A 27,688-nucleotide genomic window follows, 5' to 3' on the forward strand; every position below is an offset into this window, starting at 1 on the left:
TCACCTCCGTCATAAAGTTCCCTCTAGTAGGACTTTAGCCTCCAGGAAGTTGTCCTACACTAGAAACCAATCAGTGGTGCGTTGGTCACTTACTCCCTCCCCTCGCGTGTGTTTGTGAGACCTGTGGGGGTGGGTGAGGATAAAGGGCCAGATAGAGACGAACACTCCTCTCAAACATCAACAGTCATCACCTCAGCACAGGTAAGAGACTCAATTCTTCTACTCCATTTAAAATAATACACAATACACAAACTTGAATGATATAATCATATTTGTCTGATGTGCTACATAAAAACCCCATGAAAACCAGTACTTTCTTCAGTAAATAAACTAATACTCAATGTAATACATTTTGTGACACAGGTCACATTTGCATCTAATTTGCAACAGAAAGTCAGATCATATACATCCAGGGAAATTGTTCTATTTAACTGATACATTGTATAAAAAAATATTTATTGTTTTGTCTGTAAAAAGGGAGATTATTTTTGGGATTAATAAATGACTTATTAACATGAACCAGGTTACTGTTGTTTGAACCTCCCTGTATCTAAGGGGAGAACTTTGCCCAATGGATGAAAGACTGGTTCACATTAAAGCTCTAACAGTCATGAGATCAAATGGCATCTTATTAATGACGTGGTAATATTTTGATGGTGCTGCTGCATTCTCATACATTAGTCATGTAACGAGAGGGAAACTGAGACTCCTGGGATGGTGTTGTTGATAAGTCACATTTAGGGCCAGTTTCACGGACACATGCTTTTTAGTCCAGGACTAGACGTAAATCCTCGTCCGGGAAACTCACCCTTACCTTTGTTTTAAGAACATGTCGTCCGGTAACATTCTGCCTCTCAATCTTGTTATTTCCTGGTCACAGGAACGTTTATGGCCCTGTGGGTAGCTGGTTAAAGTTGTCAAAGTACACTAAAGACTGACGCATAAACAGCAATAAGGAACAACCTGGTCATTGTGGCAATTAAAACTAGGCTTGGTCTCATCCAGTGACACTTATCCAGTTCACAGGAAGCCAGCGAGCTACTAGAGAAGAGGGTATAAACTAATACAGGATTTGACATAACAATTCAAAACGATATGTCTGCGTGTGTTGTGGAGTCTTTGCTATGATAATAAAGTATAATAGGCTACACTAGACAACTCTGGCCAAAACAACTAGGCTTGGACTCCTCCAGTGACACTTTTCCAATTCCCACGAAAGCCAACAAGCTACTGAAGAAACAGACCATAAAGATATTATGGGGGTTGATAGCTAAGTCTCTGTATCTCATGGAGGTGTTTTCTATGCTACTGAACGTCAGTGACTGCCAGGAAGATTCTGATAAGACTCCTTGACTGTTCCAATAATACCAACGCCTGTAAAATACCTCTAGTAATAAAACATCCACTCTGAGCGTGTCCCAAATGACCAGAACCCATTAATTAACAGTTATCTGCCAAGTAGCTCCGACTTCAAGTAAAAGAGATGGACTGGTACTTGCAAGGTCTTGCAAGGTGTGAAATCCATATTACCAGTCTAAGGGTTTTTGAGGGGTGTTGGACTGACAATTGAAATGAGGAAGCAAGCGACATTGTGATTGGTAGGTCATAGAATTTGGCTGGCAAACAACACAGCTTTACAAAATGGAAATGTTGGTTCGGTGGTTGTCTTTTCTGATTGTTCATTTCAACTCCAAACCCAGTTTATTTCTCAGTGAAAACAAATAAAATGCTAAATCTAGAGAGCATTTATTTCGCCCCATAACCGTCTCCTTCTCCCTGGTTAATGTGTAACTAAAATGGATGCTATGCAATTGTAAAAATGACTCAGACAAGCCTGGTATAACATCCTGTGGTCTTGTAACCAGACAGGTTGGCTGTCTAGTTACAACTCTACAGCTTTATGCACACACACACACACACCGGCCTGAAACCGTAACTGACTGAATATTCTGCATGCCCAAGTCCATCTCCTAAACTCACTGTTGAAGTTTTGTTTTGTTTTTCAGGAGAAGGAAACAACAGACGACAAAGATGTGTTGCTCCGGGTTTCTCAAGATTATGATGTTCATCTTCAATGGAGTCATCTTTGTAAGATTCAACTTCTATTCAGCTAACATTCAATTATCCCCCATCTCCTATATTCCATCAGAATACTCACACCAAAACAGTCTATAGAAAGCTTCTGTTTTTAGCATAATATGCTATTAAATTCACTAAGGTTTTATAGTACTGAAAGGAGTTTGATGGCTTTGAATTAAGTTGTCACTTCCCCTGTCCTCTTTAGCACTCTGGATTTGTAGATGTCAACATAACCGCCATTTTGAACCCAAGCCTCCTGACCTGTTAGGGTCAATGACCCCTTAGATATTTTCAAGGTCATTCAGAGAGCGAACAGGATAAGAAAGTGCACTTCAGAACAGGAATGTGTCACATCCAAGTTCCACAGGGACCATAAATGACAGTCATATCTTTGTGAGGATAGATTTGTGTATTGAGGAAAACTTTACCTAAACTCAGCAAAAAAAGAAATGTCCTCTCACTGTCAACTGCATTTATTTTAAGCAAACTTAACATGTGTAAAATATTTGAGTGAACATAACAAGATTCAACAACTGAGACATAAACTGAACAAGTTCCACAGACATGTGACTAACAGAAATGGAATAATGTGTCCCTGAACAAAGGGGGGGGGGGGGGGGTCAAAATCAGAAGTAACAGTGAGTATCTGGTGTGGCCACCAGCTGCATTAAGTACTGCAGTGCATCTCCTCCACATGGACTGCACCAGATTTGCCAGTTCTTGCTGTGAGATGTTACCCCACTCTTCCACCAAGGCACCTGCAAGTTCCCGGACATTTCTGTGGGGAATGGCTCTAGCCCTCACCCTCCGATCCAACAGGTCCCAGACGTGCTCAATGGGATTGAGATCTGGGCTCTTCGCTGGCCATGGCAGAACACTGACATTCCTGTCTTTGCAGGAAATCACGCACAGAACGAGCAGTATTGCTGGTGGCATTGTCATGCTGGAGGGTAATGTCAGGATGAGCCTGCAGGAAGGGTACCACATGAGGGAGGAGGATGTCAGGGATGTCCCTGTAATGCACCACATTGACATTGCCTGAGTGACAACAAGCTTAGTCCGATGATGCTGTGACACACCACCCCAGACCATGACGGACCCTCCACCTCCAAATCGATCCCGCTCCAGAGTACAGGCCTCGGTGTAACGCTCATTCCTTCTATGATAAACGTGAATCCGACCATCATCCCTGGTGAGACAAAACCGTGACTCATCAGTGAAGAGCACTTTTTGCCAGTCCTGTCTAGTCCAGCGACAGTGGGTTTGTGCCCATAGGCGACACTGTTGTCGGTGATGTCTGGTGAGGACCTGCCTTACAACAGGCCTACAAGCCCTCAGTCCAGCCTCTCTCAGCCTATTGCAGACAGTCTGAGCACTGATGGATTGTGCGTTCCTGGTGTAACTCGGGCAGTTGTTGTTGTCATCCTGTACCTGTCCCGCAGGTGTGATGTTCGGATGTACCGATCCTGTGCAGGTGTTGTTACACGTGGTCTGCCACTGGGAGGATGATCAGCTGTCCGTCCTGTCTCCCTGTAGCGCTGTCTTAGGCATCTCACAGTACGGACATTGCCATTTATTGCCCTGGCCACATCTGCAGTCCTCATGCCTCCTTGCAGCATGCCTAAGGCACGTTCACCCAGATGAGCAGGGACCCTGGACATCTTTCTTTTGGTGTTTTTCAGGGTCAGTAGAAAGGCATCTTTAGTGTCCTAAGTTTCCATAACTGTAATTGCCTACCGTCTGTAAGCTGTTAGTGTCTTAACAACCATTCCACAAGTGCATGTTCATCAATGGTTTATGGTTCATTGAACAAATCAAATCAAATTTATTTATATAGCCCTTCGTACATCAGCTGATATCTCAAAGTGCTGTACAGAAACCCAGCCTAAAACCCCAAACAGCAAGCAATGCAGATGTAGAAGCACGGTGGCTAGGAAAAACTCCCTAGAAAGGCAAGCATGGGAAACAGTGTTTATTTAAACCCTTTACAAAGAAGATCTGTGAAGTTATTTGGATTTTTACGAATTATCTTTGAAAGACAAGGTCCTGAAAAAGGGACATTTCTTTTTTTGCTGAGTTTATATACTCTCTGGTTATAATATTACCCAGAACTAATATTGTAAGTCATTTTTAGTCACAGTAAGAAGATGAATTACCTGCCTTGTCATACTAGCTAATTACTGTGGGTTCGGGATTTCTTTCAAAAATTGTGAAGTTAATGGTTGCAGAGATGACCATATTTTGTATGATGACAACATTTGCCCCACTTATTCTCCACAACGCATTCTAATGATATGGTTTAGAGTTTTCAAAGAACATTCCAAGTATACTCCCTGTACTCTTCATCAACATTTTCCCAAACACTAAAACTATCCCCTCCCCTTATTTCTCCTCTTTCTCTCTCCCACCTCCCTGTTGTGTGTATCAGTTGGCAGGTGTGGCCATCCTGGCAGTGGGGGTGTGGGTGAAGGTGGACAGTGGCTCTCTACTGGGAGTACTAGACAACATTAAGGATGCCCCAGCAGAACTGGGCCAGCTGGCTAACGTGGCCTACCTGCTCATGGGGGTCGGAGGGGTCCTGCTGATCATGGGCTTCCTAGGAAGGAGTCCAGGTGTATGCTGATGCTGGTGTGTCATCTTTGACCATTGAACATAAATATTCAGAAATCGATTTAATACAAATACCAACTTGACTTTTACTCTGTTTATTTTTGAATATTCGTACTGGTATGGAAAGATTAATTCATTATTTGTTACTTAAAAAAAAAATGTTTTGTGCAAAATTACTTTCTTTGTTGATATACACAATTATATATTTATAGAATTTTGACCTTTGATCTAATGTGATAGTTTTGACCCTTTGTTTTTTTCCCATCAAACCCTTAACCCCTGTATGCTTGTCTGTTCCTTTCCAGTTCTTCATCATCATCCTGATCATATTCATTGCAGAGGTGGCTGGGTGCGTGGTGGTCCTCGTCTTCCAACCACTGGTAGGTAGTTATTAACACTGTATGGGCCCTGGTCAAAAGCAGTGCACTAATTAGTAAATAGGGGGAACGTTTGACACTTTATTTGGCTGTGCTGGTGGTGGTTTGTTCATATTGTTCATCTCAGAGACCATCTCAGAAGGTGTTATTACGTGCTCCACTAAGGCAGTTATTTATCTTATAACTTGTCCTTGTGGTAAAAATGATGTAGGTAAAACAAAGCGCGAATTAAAAGTACGTATCTCAGAGCATCGTAGCACCATTAGGTGTAAAAACTTGACTTATCCAGTTGCGGCCCACTTCTTGGAGGCAGGCCACTCGATTTCGTCTCTGCGTTATATTGGCATCGAACATGTCACCCTCCATAGGAGAGGGGGTGACCTTGATAATGTATTGTTAAAACGAGAGGCTGCCTGGATCTTTAATTTAAAGACCCTTGTGCCCTTCGGTCTCAACGTAGACTTTGATCTGAAGCCATTCTTGTGATTATTGTGACTTTGCCATTGTAATTGTTTGTAAGCTTGTGTAGTCAAATGAATCTATGATCGTATGCTATCCATTTGTTGTTTGTATGCTGTTCTTTGTATGACATTTTAATATTTGATTATTAACCAATGATATTAGGCCACTCTTAGCCATGATTACAGACACCTGTGTCTTTTGATACAATATAAACGAGTCATCCCGCAGTGTTTGTGATTATACCCTGATGAAGACAGCTTGGCTGTCGAAACGTTGGTAATTCAATTTTTGCATCTGAGCTCCTAGAGTGTGCGGCTCTCTTTTATTTTCAAGTTTTCTACTCCGCTAGCCAGCACCTCATCTTAATAGGTGTGCGTTTCTTTTTCTTCTAGATGGTTTTGTTCATATTGGCAGATGAAAACAGTTTTTATACAGTAGTAAATCAAATAGCCTAATGTTGGGACAATAAAGATTTTCTGAATTTGTGGAAATGGGTTTGTGTTCTGTTTTGTATGTTTTAGGCTAAGGAAGTTCTTGAGGACCTTAGTGAGAAGGTTGTTGACAGCATTCAAAAAGACTATGGGAAGGATGAGAGCCTGACTTCACTATGGAATGGTACCATGGAACAGGTATACTTCATTCATTCACACTACTATATTAAGTAGTGCATTTACTGCCACTCTGCCAGTGGATGTTATTAGCGCCCTTCGGTGTACTCAATAAATGCATATGTTCTTATGCAGATTATTTACAGGTTTCAGAGAAGGCAGTGGTGCTTGGCTTACTGTGTTCTGTAGATGCTACCATGTCATAATGATTTGTGTCTCTGTGCTTCCCTCTTAGTTCAAGTGCTGTGGATACCGCAATTACACAGACTTCGATGGATCCCCTTTCCAAGAGAACCCAACTAACCCTACGTACCCACCAACATGTTGCAGTAAAACTGAAACCTGTGCAGCTGCTGCTGCTGAACGCTCGGTACAGATATCTAACAGTACAATAAAGGGTCTTCCGATGTGCTGTGTTTAGACCAGGAGGGTTTCCTTACACTTTGGTTGGGTCACATAGTCATGAAATACTCCTGCCCCTGGCTAGGTTTTACATTTAATAGCCTGTGTTTGTGTGTTTATAATCATTGAATCCCCATACAGCTATCTAATTCTAATACTGGAGTGCTGTTTCCTCCCCAGAATGTCATTGGCTGCTTTACCATGTTGCTGAACCTGATAGAGGACAACGCTGTCATCATTGGAGCTGTTGGACTGGGCATCGCTGCGCTTGAGGTACAGTACACCTGTTACAATACTATCAGCATCCCAAATAGCATCCTATTCCCTACATTGTGCACAACGTTTGACCAGAGCCCTATGGGCCCTCTTCAGGAGTAGTGCATTATAAAGGTATTAGGGTGCAATTTGGGCCCTAGTCAAAAGTAATGCACTATAAAGGGATTAGGATGCCATTTGGAACGTAACCATTATATTCCGTTAACACTTGTGACGTGTCATCGTTTCAGATTGCTGCCATGGTGGTGTCAATGGTTCTCTACCAACAGATTGGTAACAAGTAGCACTGAGGACCCCAACATCCAGGACCACGCCTGTTTAACCATCATCATTGCCTCACCTTGACACCTTCAGTCGACATGTTTAATTTCAAACACCAAAGATTATTAAAATATTTCAATTATAAAAGAAAAACAAGAGAGGAAGGAGCGTTGTTCAAAACCCTGTTGTGACTCGATCACCTCCATGGTATATCAACAATATCTGGGCACATATACTGTATAGGGCCTACTGTATACATTCAGTACTTATTTATGTGTAAATTAGATTCATTTATCTCTATCCTTATTTGTTTATTGCTGAAGCTGAAGACTTTGCATGAAGGTATCATGTTTTGAGAAGGTAATTGCTTTACACTTGCTCTAACTGGCAAGACTTTTTATTTTATTTTTTATTCAACAGTCTTGAATGGATATACAGTGTCTCATTTTGTACATATAAATATTGAAGTTTAGAAATTACCACATTCAATCTGACTTGTTTATTTATTGTTCTATTCTTTACGAGGAAATTAAACGTGTTCTTATTTGCAATAGTTTCTCAATCATATTCACCTAAAGTTGGCATCTACTAGGCTACTTTTTAGATCAGACTTGCAGATTCGGTGCCTCATTTTAAATCCCTGCTGAAGACAAGACTTTTATGAAGATGCTTTTAATGTATGATTTTAATTAGCTATTTTTTTTATTCTCCTTCCTCCTGTCTTTGTTAGTATTTATATTTTATGATATGAAGCACTTTTACTTGTATTGACAGCCTGGTCTCAGACTAGATGTAACATAGTAAATGTAAATCTGTGAAATGCAAATTAGTATGATATGTTACTTTTGGTATGGTTACATAACAGATGGTTAATTAAATGAAAGCAGGGTGGTTGACTGGGTGGGCGTATAAGGTGAACTTCTAGCAACCCAAAGGTTGAGAGTTTGAACCTCATCACGGACAACTTTAGAAACTACTTACTACTTTTTTGCTACTTTGCAACTACTTAACATGCTAGCTAACCCTTTTAGCTAACCATAACCATTCTAGCTAACCATTTCCCTGACCTTAACCCTAACCCCTAGCCTAGCTAACATTAGCCAGCTAGCTAACGTTAGCCACCTAGCTATATTTTGTAACATTGTATGTTTAATGTAATTTGTAACATATCATACGAAATGGGTGGTGAACATCCTTAAATTAATACATACCCTACAAAACATAACATATCATACTATATACAGTGCCTTTCGGAAGTATTCAGACCCCTTGACTTTTTCCACATTTTGTTACGTTACTGGCTTATTCTAAAATGTACTAAATTTAGATCTACACACATAATGACAAAGCAAAAATATTTATAAAAACTGATATATCATTTACATAAGTATTCAGACCCTTTACTCAGTACTTTGTTGAAGCACCTTTGGCAGCAATTACAGCATCAAGTTTTCTTGGGTATGACGCTACAAGCTTGGCACGCCGGTATTTGGGGAGTTTCTCCCATTCTTCTCTGCAGATCCTCTCAAGCTCTGTCAAGTTATACAGCTATTTTCAGGTCTCTCCAGAGACTTTCGATCGGGTTCAAGTCCGGGCTCTGGCTGGGCCACTCTAGGACATTCAGGGACTTGTCCCGAAGCCACTCCTATGTTGTCTTGGTTGTGTGTTTAGGGTCGTTGTCCTGTTGGAAGGTGAACCATTGCCCCAGTCTGAGGTCCCAAGCGCTCTGGAGCAGGTTTTCATCAAGGATCTCTCTGTACTTTGCGCCGTTCATCTTTCCCTCATTCCTGACTAGTCTCCCAGTACCAGCCACTGAAAAAGATCCCCACAGCATGATGCTGTCACCACCATGCTTCACTGTTGGGATGGTGCCAGGTTTCCTCCAGACGTGAACCTTGGCATTAAGGCCAAAGAGTTCAATCTTGGCTTCATCAGAACAGAGAATCTTGTTTCTCATGGTCTGAGAGTCCTTTAGGTGCCTTTGGGCAAACTCCAAGTGGGCTGTCATGTGCCTTTTCATGAGGAGTGGCTTCCGTCTGGCCACTCTGCCATAAAGGCCTGATTGGTGGAGTGCTGCAGAGATGGTTGTCCTTCTGGAAGGTTCTCCCATTTCCACATAGGAACTTTGGAGCTCTGACAGAGTGACCATCAGGTTCTTGGTCACCTCCCTGACCAAGGCCCTTCTTCCTCGATTGCTCAGTTTGGCCAGGTGGCCAACTCTAGGAAGAGTCTCTGTGGTTCCAAACTTCTTCCATTTAAGAATGATGGAGGCCACTGTGTTCTTGTGGACCTTCAAGGCTGCATATATTTTTTGATATCCTTCCCCAGATCTGTGCCTTGGCACAACCCTGTCTCTGAGCTCTACGGACAGTTCCTTCGACATGCACTGTCAACTGTGGGACCTTATATACATACACAGGTGTGTGCCTTTCCAAATCACGTACAATCAATTGAATTTACCACAGGTGGATTCCAATCAAATTGTAGAAGCATCTCAAGGATGATCAATGGAAACAGGATCAATTTCGAGTCTCATATAAAAGATGCTGAATACTTAAGTAAATAAGGTATTTGTTTTTTATTTTAAATACACTTGCTAACATTTCTAAAAACCTGTTTTCGCTTTGTCATTATTGGATATTGTGTGTAGATTGCTGAGGGGATAAAAAATATATATTTTAGAATAAGGTAACAAAATGTGGAAAAAGTCAAGGGGTCTGAATACTTTCCGATGGGCTGTAGCGTGTCATAGATTTACATACAGAATAATATGAAATGCTCTGAGACCAGGTTGCAATTGAAAAGCACAATAGAAATAAAGTTAACATTGTATCCTCGAGCAACATCTATTGTTACAAAATGTTAATTGTGACACCTCTGATTATGACCTTATGACCCAGAACTGCGTTGCCCTGGGAAACGGGTGCGCATTGCCATGAAGGTTCGTGCTCGTGCCCCTGTCAAAAGAAGATACCAATAGCAAGTTAGCTTTGTCAGCTGGGCTAGCTAAATACAACTTGTAGCCTACAAAAAGGTCATTAAGAATGCAGGCGCAACTCATTAATTTGCCAATTATTGAACAGCTAATAAGGAATTTCATAACTTTTAGCTTTTGCCTTTGGCCAATTATATACACAGTAGCTAGCTAGCTAACGTTATTTAACTAGCTAAAAATGCAAATTTTTCAAAAGGAATATGAAATATCCAAGCCTATAGTAGCTAGTTAACTTCTAGATAACTTTGGATAACATTACTTTTGCATGTAATGAGTGTTTGTCATGTCAATGATGGATAACAATTCAACAACAACGTTGAGTATTGAACATTTCCAGATTATTGGTCTATGTGAAAAATGTTAACCTGTATGTATGGTTTCCGTAGATTGAACCAACCGGTTCATGACATTACAGCGCTGTCAGCCATGTCCAGACTACATCACCTGTATGGCCTGTTGAGGTACCTGATGATGTTACTCAGTGGCATCATATTTGTAAGTGCATCGTTTTTTTGTGTGCTTTTTGGGGGGGTTATCTGTAGATTATACCAAAAGAGGCTATTAGGCTGGACCTCAATCAAACCCACACTGCAGAACGATTACATTCACTACAACATGTAGGTTGGAGTGAAAGTTCGATAGAATTATCAGACCACAGGGAATCAGAGAATCTCCTTTGAATCTCCATGGTGCTGCTTTTTAGGATGTCAATATAAATGAATGTATTTATGGTTGTTTGTAATTTGAACTTGCATTTTAATCATTATGTGTTATTGTTTTTACCATTGGGTACCACTTTGTAAATAAGCGTTTTAATTAACACTTTCAAGTGATATCCTCTGGGTCCATATTGTACATTTTGTTGTATATGTCTGTTACCCAAAATAAATTCAATTCAAATAGCTTTTTAGTCCAAGACTATGCTTAATCGGTTGTAGGAAACTGGCCCTATGTGTTACAGATGGTATGCTCAGGATAGTCCAACGTTTTAAATTCAATATAGTTTAGTTGAGGCCCTGCATTCATGTCAGAATCTAGTTTGATCAACTCTTAGCCTGCGTCTACAGTAATTGTTGGGGAAAACACGATAATGATGCATCAATATGATCAATCTCATGTTCATTCACCCAATCAGTATGTCCAATGTCAATACACTCTATCAATACCCTTTACATTTTTTTTATTTTTACCTTTGTTAAGAACAAATTATTATTTTCAATGACAACCCACTGTTCCTAGGCTAACTGCCTGTTCAGGGGCAGAACGGCAGATTTGTACCTTATCAGCTCAGGGATTTGAACTTGCAACCTTTCGGTTACTAGTCCAACGCTCTAACAACCAGGCTACCCTCAATCTCATGGATGCGCATCTCATTCTCTACACCAATATGGTCGCCTGACCAGTTCCCCCACTGTCTGGGACACTGTCTTAAATCAGAAGGTTCTACAATCTAGTCATTCTAACTCTATGGTCCATCTCTTCCCCCATCCAGGTGAGTGGCCTTGTGCTGTTTGGCCTAGGCGTGTGGATTAGGTACGGGGCGGCCACCTTTGTCCAGGTGATGGGCTCTTTCTCGGCACAGCTGGTGACCATCAGCTATGTGTGTATGTGCCTGGGGGCCATCCTGTCTCTGCTGGGGTTCATTGGCTGCTATGGGGCCTGGAGCGAGAATCGCTGCCTCATCTTGCTGGTAAGAGACCGTGAATCCCAAACCACCCCCTCGCCCCTACCAATTCGCTCTGAGGGCCCTCTGTTGACGCGTGTTGTTGTCAAAACTCCGAGGGTGACTTCCAGAGGGTGACAAGGGGGTCAATAAACTCTAACTTCTGGACAAACTCGTGACTTGAAGGAGGCAATTCATGTTTCACTTTTAAATAATAAAACAAACATGAAATTCAAATGAGCAAATTCCCCCTGTCGTTTTACAAGATATAAACCTCATCGACAGTATAACATGGGGGGGACTACCATTTGGGGCTCAGTCTAGAAGAAAGGTGGGTCACTTTTGTGGAGTGTAGTCTTCATAAAGTCTTGGTAATGGTTGAGAGTCTGTTAGAAGGAGCCATTTTGGCCTACTTATTTGGTTGTTGTGTTGTGTAGTCTATACCCTTGTTTCTCAAACCTCTCCTCGGGGACCCCCAGATGTTTCACAATTTTGTTGTAGCCCTGAACTAGCACACCTGGGCCACGTTCAGTTGCCAAATGTTGTCGAACATTGCAGATAGTGAAGCCATGAGTATAGCCGACATGATTCCTTTTTCCACATGTTGGAGAGGCATGTTTGTTCTACATAACATATTTCTATCTGAACGTTCCAAGATGTTGTGTCCTTCTGAACGGATTTAAGTAGTCAATCAAGGGCTTGATTATTAGTTGAATCAGATGTGCTAGGCAAGTTCCACAGAGAAATTTGATGGTTGCTCTATAGTCTTTGTGTATTCCACTTAAAGAGATTGAACGGGATCTTAAGCATTTACAAATTCGTAACATATCGTACGAATTGGAAATGCTAACATAGCATAAGAATTGCATGATTTTTTAAAAATATTTTTTTTTTCAGGACGTAGCATATCATTCGAAATGGATGACGTTGTACAAAATTGTGCACACTTTTCAGGCGCCTGTTTTGGCTCGTGAGCGCTACTTTCAAAACTACTGGGTGAAATTATACAAAACATCTGTAGCGTCACTTTAATTTGTACACTAGATGGAACTATATGTTGGGTCACAGGAGACCAGGACGTGGGAATGCACAGGTATAGAGAGTGTACAGTTCTTACCCTGCTCACCTTTGGAACTATGTTGTGGTTGATTCTAACCCTCTCCTTGATCTGACAGTATTTCTTCATCGTGTCCATGATGTTTACAGCTGAGGTTACTGGGGTTATTTTCATCTTGGTGTACAAAGATCTGGTAAGCAGATTATCCACTCACCCTCACTGTTTAAACTGTAAAGAAGATGCCATACAAAGCACATACGATCCACTCACACCCTCACTGTCTAAACTGCAAAATAAAAACTGTACGAAGCACAGACAATCCACATTGACCCTATCCTCACTGTCTAAACTGCAACAAAGATACTGTACAATGCACAGATTATCTATTCACTTTCACTATCTAAACTGCAACAAAGAAACTGTACAAAGCACAGATGATTCACACACAGCCTTACTGTCTGAACTGCTACAAAAATGCTGTAAAGTTTTCTTGGTGGGATTAACAGTCAAGCACTGGGGTAAATGATTGGGCGACTTCCTGTGTTTCAGGTGGAGGTTATGATTCGTGGAGCCAGTAAGGACTCTTTACGGATGTCCTATATGGGACCAACGGCTTCAGACCCCATATCAACAGCCTGGAACACCATCATGGTCCATGTGAGTGGGCTATGTGAACTCTGACTTTAAAGGGGCAACCAGCAGTTGCTACATTCATTTTTTGGACTTATAAATTATTTATATATAACCATTGATTCTTGAAGTTTATAACTTATAAATGCCTCATGAGCTTAGTTCAGGACCCAAAATATACTGTAAGCTTGTTTTACTCCAATGTTTGTGAACAAAGTAAATGTAAACAAACACTATATAGCCTAAAAACATTGTTACAACTATGATGTTGATATCATGGATGATCAGTCCTTGAATCCATATCTCTGTTTATGAATTTGAGAGTGGTTATATTTCTCCAGCCTCATCCCTCAGCTTTTTACCAAAACGGGTGGGGGGGACGCTTTGTCATCATTGTTTTTACTGCTGATTGCTGCTTAATACCAGTAGGATCTACCATACCCTGGGTACCAGTCTATCATTCCACTCCTTGCCTCTCCTTGTCATGCCAAACTTTGGCATATGACACGAACTACAAGGAGTGCAATGAAAACAGGTCTGGTTTTCAGACTAGAGCTACCGTTCTTCACTGTATATGTGCAAAAGCTCCGGAAGAAACATGTAAGCCCATCAATTGTCAATGGGAACCAATAGAAGCCCACCTGTTTCACTGTCTCAACGCTCTGCCTTTCTCTACTGTGTGCAGTACAAGTGCTGTGGCTTTGACAACTCCACGGAAGACTTCAAGAACTCTGTGTTCAGTGCTAACACTGGCCTGTTGTACCCCAAGACGTGCTGTGTTGACCTGACGAGCACCGCCTGCGACGGCCTCGACACCACCCAGGGCCTGATACACCCAAAGGTAGGGTAGACTTTTCCACATGAATAAGCCGAGCCAAACCAAGCTGTACCGAGCTGGCCTGGTTACACATCCACCATAGCTGGAACGACTTTGACCCCTTTCACTCTATCGTGTTGACCCACAGCAAACTGTTCTGTTTTGGATATTTTCTTACATTTGTCTTTTTCAGCATGGTTCCAGAAACTATGGTGGATGTAGCAGTGTCAAAAGTCATTACTCCGTTGCCTATTTCTAAGGGCCAAATCCTAACTTGGGTAGTGGCCATGTCTTGTGAAGGAACAGATGGTGACGTCCTCTTTATCTATCTGTCGGTCACCAGAGCTGCATTACCAAACTGATTAATGTGATCCGGGACCAGAGTGTCATCTTTGGCTCCACTGCTTCTGGGATCTGTGTCATGGAGGTAAGGGTCCTTTCAGATTAGCCCAAATGTATATGGTGAGATTTGCCCAAATTTACACTACCGTTCAAAAGTTTGGGGTCACTTAGAAATGACTTTGTTTTTGTCCATTAAAATAACATAAAATTGATCAGAAATACAGTGTAGACATTGTTAATTTGTAAATGACTATTGTAGCTGGAAACAACAGATTTTAATGGAATATCTCCATAGGCGTACAGAGGCCCATTATCAGCAACCATCACTCTTGTGTTCCAATGGCACGTTGTGTTAGCTAATCTAAGTTTATAATTTTAAAAGGCTAATTGATCATTAGAAAACCCTTTTGGCAATTATGTTTTGCACAGCTGAAAATTGTTGTTCTGATTAAAGAAGCAATAAAACTGGCCTTCTTTAGACTAGTTGAGTATCTGGAGCATCAGCATTTGGGGGTTCGATTACAGGCTCAAAATGGCCAGAAACAAAGAACTTTCTTCTGAAACTCGTCAGTGTATTCTTGCTCTGAGAAATGAAGGCTATTCCATGCAAGAAATTGCCAAGAAACTGAAGATCTCGTACAACACTGTGTACTACTCCCTTCACAGAACAGCGCAAACTGGCTCTAACCAGAATAGAAAGAGGAGTGGGAGGCCCCGGTGCACAACTGAGCAAGAGGTACAAGTGCATTAGAGTGTCTAGTTTGAGAAACAGACACCTCACAAGTCCTCAACTGGCAGCTTCATTAAATAGTACCTGCAAAACACCCGTCTCAACGTCAACAGGGAAGAGGCGACTCCGGGATGCTGGCCTTCTAGGCAGAGTTCCTCTGTCCAGTGTCTGTGTTCTTTTGACCATCTTTTATTTGTATTGGCCAGTCTGAGATATGGCTTTTTCTTTGCAATTCTGCCTAGAAGGCCAGCAGCCTTCATTTCTCAGAACAAGAATAGACTGATGAGTTTCAGAAGAAAGTTATTTGTTTCTGGCCATTTTGAGCCTGTAATCTCACCCACAAATGCTGATGCTCCAGATACTCAACTAGTCTAAAGAAGATCAGTTTTATTACTTCTTTAATCAGAACAACAGTTTTCAGCTGTGCTAACATAATTGCAAAAGGGTTTTCTAATTATCAATTAGCCTTTTAAAATTATAAACTTGGATTAGCTAACACAATGTGACATTGGAACACAGGAGTGATGGTTGCTGATAATGGGCCTCTGTACGACTATGTAGATATTCCATTAAAAATCAGACGTTTCCAGCTACAATAGTCATTTACAACATTAACATTGTCTACACTGTATTTCTGATCAATTTTATGTTATTTTAATAGACAAAAATTTGCTTTTCTTTCAAAAACAAGGACATTTCTAAGTGACCCCAAACTTTTGAATGGTAGCGTATATGGTGAGAGTTACCCAAATGTATATGGGGAGAGTTACCCAAATGTATATGGGGAGAGTTACCCAAATGTATATGGGGAGAGTTACCCAAATGTATATGGGGAGAGTTACCCAAATGTATATGGGGACAAAATGACTAGAGGGTAGAGACATTGGCCACAAACAGCCACAGGTGGTTTCCATTGTGATCACCATTGTGTAAATGAAAGTCTTAAACAGTAAATTGGCCTTGTGAATCAACATGGATCAGACAAAATAACACAATCACTGCTAGCTGTTATTGAGTCTCTCACTGAGGAAGACAGTGTCATGAATGGAGTCATTTCAATAGTGGATGCCAAGGCAGATAAGACTAAGTGTGCATCCCAAATGGAACCCTATTCCCTATATGGTGCACTATTTTTGACCAGGGCCCATAGGGCTCTGATCAAAGGTAGTGCACCATGTACAGTAGGGAATAGCGTGCTATTTGGGATGCAGTCTTATGCTATTTGGGATGCAGTCTTATGCTATTTGGGATGCAGATCTGCCTTTGCATCCACTATTGAAATGACTCCATTCATGACACTGTTCTCCTGAGAGACTCCAGAACCACTAACACCACCCCAACACAAATGAACTGAAACATTAACTTAGCCTCAAAGTTAGACTTTTGTGTTAAAACATAGTTTCTACATGAAGTGTGTGTGTGTGCGTGTGCGCGTGCTCGATGTGAACAACCCCATTACCACATGAGTGAACTCAGCAAAGCCAGCTAAACCTATTTCAGAAGAGTCAAAGTTAGACAGAGCTATAGCTCCCTTCCGTGGCCTGTGGTGTGTGTTAATGACGCTTCAATGTGTTTCCCGTGGCCAAATACGTGTGTGTGGTTTTTGTTGTGTGTGTCTGTTTCAGTTGGCGTCCATGATGGTGTCAGTAGTGTTGTTCGTCAGACTAGGCAACACCTATTATTAGACCAGCAGCAACACAGAGAACAGAGCCTGACCCAGGCATGGTAGGTCAACCAGACCAGAGACAACACCATAATAAATGAGACTTGCAGATGAAGCCTCCTTGTCAGTAGACTGTGGTTATTGTGGTGCTTAGGGACTGCTTAGGGTTTATGGTGGATGTGGGAGGGTGGGTGTGTCTCTCTGTATGTGAATTTGTGATGATTAGCAGGCTAGTGAACAGGAAAACTCTTTGACAACTACTCCCTCTTGTGGAATATATCTGAAGTGTCAGAGGCAGAATCACAGTATCATGGTCAGTCACATGTCTGGGAACATTAAGTAACATTGAGTTATATTATAATAATATATGCCATTTAGCAGACACTTTAATCCAAAGGGGTTTCTGGTAGTGCGTGCATACATTTTTGTTCTCCTTAACAGTTACTTCACTCAGTAACAGTTATTCTGAACTTCACTTGGTCAGGTGTCTAACAGATAGAAGCTGCCTATGGGAAAGTGGTCGAGGGGGGGTGGGGATGGGAATGTGGTCGAGGGGGTGTGGGGATGGGAAAGTTCATGTGTCAATTAACACAGAGCCCATGGGAACTCCTAGCAGGGTTCTAGAACTCCAGACAGCCAGTGACTGATCAGGTCATGGGTGAGAGAACACAGGACTCTAATGGCATTATGATGGGCCATAACAAGGGAGCTGGGCTTTATACCCACGGAACATAAACCCATTATGACTTTACCACCACATGTAGTGAAAGCCCCTTGTTTGGCTAGGTATTATTCTGTTGATACAGGGTACCTCTCAAACTCACATCCTCAGAGCTTAGCAAAACTCTATAGGACTACTTCAAATGTCTTCACCACCTTTCAAACACTCACCTGTAATAAACGTAAACCCTTTGAAGTTGTAAATGTCAATGGATCTTATGACCCAGCAGGTGTAGTTCAGTCTGGGCGGTTCTTGATGTTTAAAGAAAGATGTTTTTATGGTATTATGTCATGTTTTGTGTTGATCCCAGGAAGAGTAGCTGCTGCTTCAGCAACTGCTAATGGGGATCCTAATAAAATCCTAAATGCTAGGTGTGATATACTGACCATTATCATGGGAATTATGACACCTTCCAAGAGGTGAAGGCTGGGTTGGTTATTTCTTATAAAAGGCTGCCACCAACTCCAGTGTCTCGTAGCCAGACTGACAGCAAGGTTTCCATTTGGAACCTTGAACCACTAAAATATAGACAACCAATTGATTATTGATTTATTTGCTGCGGAATAATTAGTGTTTTCTGAATCTGGAACAAAATATCAAAGATTTTCTCTTTTTGTTGGGGAAAAATGACTTTCTTCATCAACTTTGTGTTTTTGTCCACATTTTCTGCCGTGGCTTTGTCTCTTCCATTCCCTCACAACTCCATCAAGAGCGTTCCTAAGAATGGCGCGAGCCGGGACTTTGAATCATCCGGTAACGGTCCAGTCGACGAACAGGAGCCTATTCGGGGTACGGTCAAAGTAGTCAAACTCAACCCCAATAACCTGGGTCTGTCGGGTCTTTTTAGACGAGGCGGGATTTTCCCCCGAGGTGCGCCCGGTCCGAGGATGCCTTTCCCAGCCTTCTTGTCCACGGGTCGCCCTGGCCCTCTTGCGCTCCCTGACAAAGCAGCTGCGGTGCCTCTGCATCCACTGTCACATCTGCACCACGACAGTCAGGGCAATGGCGGGGTGGGTATGAAGAAGAGGCAAGGATTTGAGATGTGGCAGAGGGCCATGGATAAGAGCGACCACAGTAAGACCATGTCGCTGCCCCTCAGTCTCAAAGACTCTGCCAACAGACAGAGCTGCGCCGCGGTGCCTTTTACTCAGGTGAGGCAGACCTTTCAATTTTGGTTAACAATGACAAAGATGGTGTAGGACAATAGACAATAGGACAGTAGGCCTAATGTTTAATCAAATTATTATACTCAATTAGAAAGTTAAAAGGGATATTTTTTAATAAGTAGGGCCTAATGCTTGAAACATCAAAATACGAAATGTTTATGCGAGTCTAATTTTTAAAAATCGATCTTCCATGTACAGCGGATAACGTCCGATGGCTGCGACGCGGTAACAGTCCACAACAAACTGTGCTTCGGTCAATGCAGTTCGCTGTTCATTCCCTCTGGTTGGGAGTCTGCCAGGCTGACGGGTGCAGGGGGACACCGCCGTGCGCCCTGTTCCCGCTGCGCTCCATCCAAGGCTCACACGGTGACGGTGCCTCTGCGCTGTGGGATGGAGGTGCGGGAGAAGCGCGTGATGGTGGTGGAAGAATGCAAATGTGAGACTGGTCGTGAGGAGGGGAATATCGAGGCTGTGGCCTCCATGCACTTGTAACTGAAGATACTGTAGTTTAAGGGCGACATTTTCCAGGTGCAAAAGCTCTGTGCGAATTAGAAAACGCACACTGCGAAATTATAATGAAGTTTATAGTATTTTTTGCACATTGCAACGCAACATTCTTGCACTACGAAAATATCGCCCTAAATACTTGTTTCTCCCCTCACAGCACCTGCTCTAGCCTATTTTGATGACTCTATTCATCATTTTTGGACAGAAAATATTTATATTGTGATGTCAGATGTGGACATTGATTATGTGTATTGTATGTGTGAGTCTGAATTTCTAATTCAGAGAAAAACGATTTGGAGGCAAGTGCCACCAATGACTGTTGACAAGTGACTAACATTTTTAGTCATGAACATTTCTGTTCAACCCTGTGGCAGAATGAGTCATCCACTCCACAGTGTAATCATGTTGAATAACTTGTTTAGTTTCATCTGAACTGAACTGCATTTTGTTTTTGTGAAATAAAAATGTCAATCTATTTTTGGCTTGTTACTTGGTTTTACCCTTGATGTGCTTTGATTCATGCAAGAGAATATACACAGAAAACATGTAGTATTCCAAGAGAATCTACATAGAAAACATGTAGTATTCCAAGAGAATCTACATAGAAAACATGTAGTATTCCAAGAGAATATACATAGAAAACATGTAGTATTCCAAGAGAATCTACATAGAAAACATGTAGTATTCCAAGAGAATCTACATAGAAAACATGTAGTATTCCAACATAATATACATAGAAAACATGTAGTATTCCAAGAGAATCTACATAGAAAACATGTAGTATTCCAAGAGAATCTACATAGAAAACATGTAGTATTCCAAGAGAATCTACATAGAAAACATGTAGTATTCCAAGAGAATCTACATAGAAAACATTTAGTATTCCAGGAGAATCTACATAGAAAACATGTAGTATTCCAAGAGAATCTACATAGAAAACATGTAGTATTCCAAGAGAATATACATAGAAAACATGTAGTATTCCAAGAGAATCTACATAGAAAACATGTAGTATTCCAAGAGAATCTACATAGAAAACATGTAGTATTCCAACATAATATACATAGAAAACATGTAGTATTCCAAGAGAATCTACATAGAAAACATGTAGTATTCCAAGAGAATCTACATAGAAAACATTTAGTATTCCAGGAGAATCTACATAGAAAACATGTAGTATTCCAAGAGAATCTACATAGAAAACATTTAGTATTCCAGGAGAATATACATAGAAAACATTTAGTATTCCAAGCACTAAAGTATTCCAGTAGTATCAGCCTCCATGTTTTATTAAAATGTTTTAGTGCAGTTTCACCACACTCCAGTTACATCTGAAAGCAGTGAATTGCCCAAATGGCACCCTATTTCTTATTTAGTGCACTATAGTCAGACGTAGTGCACTCTATAGGGGATAGGGTGCCATTTGGGATGAAGAGCTGGTGTGTACACAAGCATTGAACATGGGCACTTTAGAGGAGCAAACAGAGGGAATTGTTTCAGCATGAGACACTGCATTATGTATCAGGCATCTTGTCTCCCCTGGCTCTTTCACTGTGGTGGGAATTCTTCTTGACATCCTTAAAGCCACAATCTGGAGTTTGTTTATCAGCAAAACGGTGGCCCCGCCACACTACTTGGTTTGGTATAAAACTGAGGGATAATGTAACCACTCAAAAATTAAAATCTGTTGTACCAATGATTCTTTAAGGTTATACTGAGCTTATGAGGCATTTATATGTTCCATTCCTCAACAATCAATGGGTATATAATTAGTTGAAATTACTATTGAACAGTGTCCCAGATCTCAGACTGTAGCTTTTAAACCTGCAGATGCACTTGAATGTTTTCAGTTAGGGGCCTAAAACAAGTATTATTCATTTATTTCCTGGAACCTGGACCTTTGTGCGTGAGTGCATGTGTGTGCTTGTGTGTGTGTGTGTGTGTGTGTGTCTGGTAAAATGAACTCATCCCACACATCCATACATCCCCAGTGGAATATAAAGGAGGCTCTTCTTTACATTGTCTAGCCTGGCCTTGGCATGCTGTCAATAACACCGCTTACTTACTTACTCACAGCAATTTGCATTCAGTGTTTTATAAAGCTATGGGGGATGCTTGCATTGATTGAGGCCCATGGATTTAGGCCTACATTTGCATTTGCAAAGGGTTGACGGCTATATTTCCACAAAAGAGTTTGACGAGAATAATATTTGCTCTGGACTTAACATATAGAATAAAATAAGGGGGTCTGGTTAGTAAGGAGGGGAAGGTCTGGGCTGGTGTTATTTCTCATCTCCGTTGAGTGGGGAGGTTACGAGGGTAAACTAACACATCCAATCAGAGTTGCCTCAGCTCTGAGGCCTACATCTCCATCATCCATCTGACGTGCTAATGATCAAGATATTTAATCAACAGACTGACTGGATATTCCAAGACTGAATGTTGCATGTTTGCATGCTTAATTTACATAATGTTGAAAGGGAAGTAATCTCGGCATATAGTGGGGGGGGGGGGGGGGGGGGGGGGGGGTTGGGGTCGTGCAGTATATGCTGGGAAGTACTGAGTGATCTTGAGATTGTGATCTCATGAGCAAAAAGCTTCATATCTCTTCACCCTATATCTTCCCCTTCTCCTCCTCACATTCCATGTGACTCATCTTCCTGCCTCTCTTCTCTGGAGAGAGGGAGGAGATAGAAGAGAGGTAAGGGGGAGGGTGATGGGAACACAGGAGGAACACTAGAGTATAGAGGGGGAGAGAGAGAAGGGGAGAGTAAAAGAAAGGGTACAGGATGGAGGAGGGGGGTCGGGCGTGATTGGAACAAACAAGGAGCACTAGAGTGCACCCACTTAGCGAGACAGATGTCAGCCCTCTTGCATTGTGGGAGCTTCGTCGAGCACTCCTGCGTTTTTAAAGATGGCCTGGTTCCCATGGCGAGGGAGGGAGGGAATAGGGGCAGAGTGACGACGATGGGGGGGCTTATTCGTTTTTTGGTGTGGGCACAGCGACGCTGCCAAGTTCAACGCCTGGGGAATCCGATCATCGTCATGGCGGATCGCTAAGTGGCCTAGTTAACGCCAAAAGACAAACAATGAGGCTCAGAGTTTACACTTTCTTCAGGGGTCCCAGAGTTTAGTGGGAAGAATTGTAGTGAAGTGATCACATTTCAAGTGCTCCGTGCAATTAGAATAGGTTAGAATAGGTTCATTGTTCCCATTTTAGAGTCAGCGATTAGAAGCCCATTCCATTTGCATTCGTAGTCATTTATACTGAACAAAAATATAAACGCAAGATGTGTTGGTCCCATGTTTCATGAGCTGAAATTAAAAGATTGCAGACATTTTCCGTACGCACAAAAAGCTTATTTCTCAAAAATGTGATGCCCAAATTTGTTTACATCCCTACTAGTGAGCATTTCTCCTTTGCCAAGATAATCCATCCACCTGACTGGTGTGGCAAATCAAAAAGCTGATGAAACAGCATGATCATTACTCAGGTTCACCTTGTGCTGGGGACAATAAAAGACCACTCTGAAATGTGCAGTTTTGTCTTACAACACAATGCCACAGAAGTCTCAAGTTTTGAGGGAGTGTGCAGTTGGCATGCTGACTGCAGGAATGTCCACCAGAGTTGTTGCCAGAGAATTTAATGTTAATTTCTCTACCATAAGCTGCCTCCAACTTTGTTTTAGAGAATTTGGTACATCCAACCGGCCTTACAACCGCAGACCGTGTATCCACACCAGCCTAGGACGTCCAAATCCGGCTTCTTCACCTTCGTCTGATACCAGCCACCCGGCCAGCTGATGAAACTATTTCTGTCTGTAATAATGCTCTTTTGTGGGGAAAAACTCATTCTGACTGGCAGAGCCTGGCTCCCAAGTGGGTGGGCTTGGCTCCCCAGTGGGTGAGCCTATGCCCTCCCAGGTCCACCCATGGCTGCTCCCCTGCCCATTTATGTGAAATCCATAGATTAGGGCCTAATGAATTTAATTAAATTGACTGATTTCCTTATATGAACTGTAACTCAGTAAAATCATTGAAATTGTTGCATGTTGCGTTAATTATATACAGTACATTCGGAAAGTATTCAGGCCCCTTGACTTTTTCCACATTTTGTAATGTTACAGCCTTATTCTAAAAATGATTAAATATTTTTTTCCCTCATCAATTTACACACAATATTGAAATTTACACACAATACACCGCATATTGAAAAAGTAAAAACAGGTTTCTAGAAATGTTTGCAAATGTATAAATGTTTTTTTAATAGAAATATCATATTTACATAAGTATTCAAACCTACTCAGCCTGATATCCCCATGTCTTTGAGCTGTGTGGTGGGTTCTGCTCCTTGAAGCACCTTTGGCATCGTTACAGCCTCTCTCTGTACTTTGTCCTTTCATCTTTCCCTTGATCCTGACTAGTCTCCCAGTCCCTGCCACTGAAAAACATCCCCACAGCATGATGCTGCCACCACTATTCTTCACCGTAGGGATGGTGCCATGTTTCCTCCAGATGTGACACTCAGCATTCAGGCCAAAAAGTTCAATCTTGTTTCATCAGACCAGAGAATCTTGTTTCTCATGGTCTGAGAGTCCTTTACGTGCCTTTGGGCAAACTCCAAGCGGCCTGTCATGTACCTTTTACTGAGGAGTGGCTTCCGTCTGACCACTCTACCATAAAGGCCTGATTGGTGGAGTGCTGCAGAGATGGTGGTCATGGAAGGTTCTCCCATCTCCACATAGGAACTCTGGTACTCTGACAGATTCACCATCAGGTTCTTGGTCACCTCCCTGACCAAGGCCCTTCTTCCCCGATTGCTCAGTTTGGCCGGGTGGCCAGCTCTAGAATGAGCCTTGGTGGTTCCAAACTTCTTCCATTTAAGAATGATGGAGGCCACTGTGTTCTTGGGGACCTTCAATGCTGCAGACATTTTTTGGTACCCTTCCCCAGATTTGTGCCTTGACACAATCCTGTCTCGAAGCTCTACGGACAATTCCTTCGACCTCGTGGCTTGGTTTTTGCTCTGACATGCACTGTCAACTGTGGGACCTTATATAGACAGGTGTGTGCTTTTCCAAATCATGTACAATCTATTGATGGTGGACTCCAATCAAGTTGTAGAAACACCTCAAGGATGATCAATGAAAAGAGGATGCACCTGAGCTCAATTTCAAGTCTCATAGCAAAGTGTCTGAAATACTTATGTACAGTGCCTTGCGAAAGTATTCAGCCCCCTTGAACTTTGCGACCTTTTGCCACATTTCAGGCTTCAAACATAAAGATATAAAACTGTATTTTTTTGTGAAGAATCAACAACAAGTGGGACACAATGATGAAGTGGAACGACATTTATTGGATATTTCAAACTTTTTTAACAAATCAAAAACTGAAAAATTGGGCGTGCAAAATTATTCAGCCCCTTTACTTTCAGTGCAGCAAACTCTCTCCAGAAGTTCAGTGAGGATCTCTGAATGATCCAATGTTGACCTAAATGACTAATGATGATAAATACAATCCACCTGTGTGTAATCAAGTCTCCGTATAAATGCACCTGCACTGTGATAGTCTCAGAGGTCCGTTAAAAGCGCAGAGAGCATCATGAAGAACAAGTAACACACCAGACAGGTCCGAGATACTGTTGTGAAGAAGTTTAAAGCCGGATTTGGATACAAAAAGATTTCCCAAGCTTTAAACATCCCAAGGAGCACTGTGCAAGCGATAATATTGAAATGGAAGGAGTATCAGACCACTGCAAATCTACCAAGACCTGGCCGTCCCTCTAAACTTTCAGCTCATACAAGGAGAAGACTGATTAGAGATGCAGCCAAGAGGCCCATGATCACTCTAGATGAACTGCAGAGATCTACAGCTCTGTCCATAGGACAACAATCAGTCGAATATTGCACAAATCTGGCCTTTATGGAAGAGTGGCAAGAAGAAAGCCATTTCTTAAAGATATCCATAAAAAGTGTCGTTTAAAGTTTGCCACAAGCCACCTGGGAGACACACCAAACATGTGGAAGAAGGTGCTCTGGTCAGATGAAACCAAAATTGAACTTTTTGGCAACAATGCAAAACATTATGTTTGGCGTGAAAGCAACACAGCTCATCACCCTGAACACACCATACCCACTGTCAAACATGGTGGTGGCAGCATCATGGTTTGGGCCTGCTTTTCTTCAGCAGGGACAGGGAAGATGGTTAAAATTGATGGGAAGATGGATGGAGCCAAATACAGGACCATTCTGGAAGAAAACCTGATGGAGTCTGCAAAAGACCTGAGACTGGGACGGAGATTTGTCTTCCAACAAGACAATGATCCAAAACATAAATCAAAATCTACAATGGAATGGTTCAAAAATAAACATATCCAGGTGTTAGAATGGCCAAGTCAAAGTCCAGACCTGAATCCAATCGAGAATCTGTGGAAAGAAATGAAAACTGCTGTTCACAAATGCTCTCCATCCAACCTCACTGAGCTCGAGCTGTTTTGCAAGGAGGAATGGGACAAAATGTCAGTCTCTCGATGTGCAAAACTGATAGAGACATACCCCAAGCGACTTACAGCTGTAATCGCAGCAAAAGGTGGCGCTACAAAGTATTAACTTAAGGGGACTGAATAATTTTGCACGCCCAATTTTTCAGTTTTTGATTTGTTAAAAAAGTTTGAAATATCCAATAAATGTCGTTCCACTTCATGATTGTGTCCCACTTGTTGTTGATTCTTCACAAAAAAATACAGTTTTATATCTTTATGTTTGAAGCCTGAAATGTGGCAAAAGGTCGCAAAGTTCAAGGGGGCCGAATACTTTCGCAAGGCACTGTAAATAAGGTATTTCTGTTATTATTTTTAATACATTTGCAAACATTTCTAAAAACCTCTTTTCACTTTCTCATTATGGGGTATTGTGTGTAGATTAATGAGGAAAAATATTTATTTAATCAATTTTAGAATAAGGCTGTAACGTAACAAAATGTGGAAATAGTCAAGGGGTCTGAATACTTTCCGAATGCACAAAATTTGTTCAGTATACATTGATTGTAAATCTCACCGTGTACCTTACTGAATATTGGTGGTTAATTAGGTCACCTCTCAGTTATCCCATAAACATGAGTTAACCAGAACCACCAAGAAAACCAGGCCTGCGATCTTTGACCTGACCAGCTTGGCCCTCAGAGCCTTTTGGAGCAACCAGTTTTATTGGTAGTTAGACCTACTCAGCCTGATATCCCCATGTCTCTGAGCTGTGTGGTTGGTTCTGCTCCTTCAGACCTCCGACAGTGGGGCTAATTGAAAGGCTCCGGATGGCATGGCAGAGGACCGGACCTTCCCCAAACGCCTGAGGCTTTCCTGGGCTTTAGATGTTGAAATGCCAGGCTAGAGGAGTCAGTTGCTAGGTCCTGGGCAATAGGCGATAGCCGGTAGAATAACTGGTCTTTACACCAATACAGTGGTAGATACATTCTATGGCACTAACGACAGGAGCAGCTGGGCAGAGAGACAGTGCCTGGGGGCTGTGCCAGCTTGCCGGGTGCTGGGGGGGGGCAGAGATGGGTGTAGCCGGGGGGGTGGGGATGGGCACAATAATGAGGAGGACTTGGAGATGTGTGCCAGTAATGGTGCCAGTCTGCCAGTCTATGAAACCTCTTTCACAATTAGTGGAGCAAAGAGACTTGCTGTGGATAGTATTATACTACATGCTCACTTATTGTCAGATGAGATCCTCGCACTCTGCTAACAGTATCAAGCTGAGACAGAAGAATCCCTCTGGTTGTTAGTGAATTGAAAGAGAAGGGTTCATTCATAGATACTATCATGGGCCAGGTTCTAGTGGGTCTTTCTGTGTCCGATAACATTCTCAAACCATGGATTCATCCCAAATGCCACCCTATTTCATATGTAGTGCACTACTTTTGACCAAGGCCCATAGGGTGGGCCCTGGTCAAAAGTAGTGAAACAAATATAGTGTGGGCCACACCCGCCATGTTCCTGGACAGGTGACCACTCTTCCATATATCCAGTGGAACTGGAGTGTAGGATAGAATATAATCAGTATTTTGGATGTCGTCAGTCGGCTGTTCAGGAGCTGCCATTGTCCCCCTGTCTCTCCCTCTCCTTCCTTCCCTGTGTGTGTGATGATAATGATGTTGTCATTGTGGTGGCAGGTGCAGGGCTGTGTGAGCTGCAGGTGACGTCTCTCGTCGTTCCCTTAATGATTCCAATTAACATAATCAAGACCTGGCAGGGCGAAGAGAATGGAGACCGCTGCACCTCCTCTCTCGTCTTGCCCTGTTTCTCCCCCTCTTCCTCCTCCTCCT

The 27,688-nt window shown here is 42.1% G+C and overlaps 2 protein-coding genes and 1 pseudogene across 2 annotated transcripts; all 3 read left to right on the forward strand.

The window, feature by feature from the left end:
* The first annotated feature begins 155 nt into the window (after positions 1–155).
* Positions 156–7,626, forward strand: LOC139423777 (tetraspanin-1-like; annotated as a pseudogene).
* An 816-nt stretch (positions 7,627–8,442) lies between these two features.
* On the forward strand, positions 8,443–16,994 carry LOC139423778 (tetraspanin-16-like). The gene is made up of 7 exons (XM_071175411.1): positions 8,443–10,565; positions 11,563–11,760; positions 12,909–12,983; positions 13,340–13,447; positions 14,106–14,261; positions 14,581–14,664; positions 16,935–16,994. Exons 1-7 carry the CDS (start codon positions 10,428–10,430, stop codon positions 16,992–16,994), a joined length of 819 nt encoding a protein of 272 aa, XP_071031512.1. The 5' UTR covers positions 8,443–10,427.
* Positions 16,995–18,319: 1,325 nt separating this feature from the next.
* LOC139423500 (DAN domain family member 5-like) lies at positions 18,320–19,746 on the forward strand. The gene is made up of 2 exons (XM_071175110.1): positions 18,320–18,844; positions 19,058–19,746. The coding sequence occupies exons 1-2, from the start codon at positions 18,320–18,322 to the stop codon at positions 19,349–19,351; spliced, it is 819 nt and encodes a 272-aa protein (XP_071031211.1). The 3' UTR covers positions 19,352–19,746.
* The last annotated feature ends 7,942 nt before the right edge of the window (positions 19,747–27,688 follow it).

This window comes from Oncorhynchus clarkii, chromosome 13 (genome assembly GCF_045791955.1).
Source record: "Oncorhynchus clarkii lewisi isolate Uvic-CL-2024 chromosome 13, UVic_Ocla_1.0, whole genome shotgun sequence".
Lineage (NCBI taxonomy): Eukaryota > Metazoa > Chordata > Actinopteri > Salmoniformes > Salmonidae > Oncorhynchus > Oncorhynchus clarkii.

What these genes read in the sequence shown, in the direction of transcription:
- LOC139423778 (XM_071175411.1), top strand. Translation starts at nt 10,428, where the DNA reads ATGTTAACCTGTATGTATGGTTTCCGTAGATTGAACCAACCGGTTCAT. An exon ending in AGGGCCTGATACACCCAAAG is followed by an intron (nt 14,262 to 14,580) that starts GTAGGGTAGACT and finishes GTCGGTCACCAG; the next exon opens with AGCTGCATTACCAAACTGAT. An exon ending in CTGGGATCTGTGTCATGGAG is followed by an intron (nt 14,665 to 16,934) that starts GTAAGGGTCCTT and finishes TGTCTGTTTCAG; the next exon opens with TTGGCGTCCATGATGGTGTC.
- LOC139423500 (XM_071175110.1), top strand. Translation starts at nt 18,320, where the DNA reads ATGACTTTCTTCATCAACTTTGTGTTTTTGTCCACATTTTCTGCCGTG. An exon ending in CCGCGGTGCCTTTTACTCAG is followed by an intron (nt 18,845 to 19,057) that starts GTGAGGCAGACC and finishes TTCCATGTACAG; the next exon opens with CGGATAACGTCCGATGGCTG.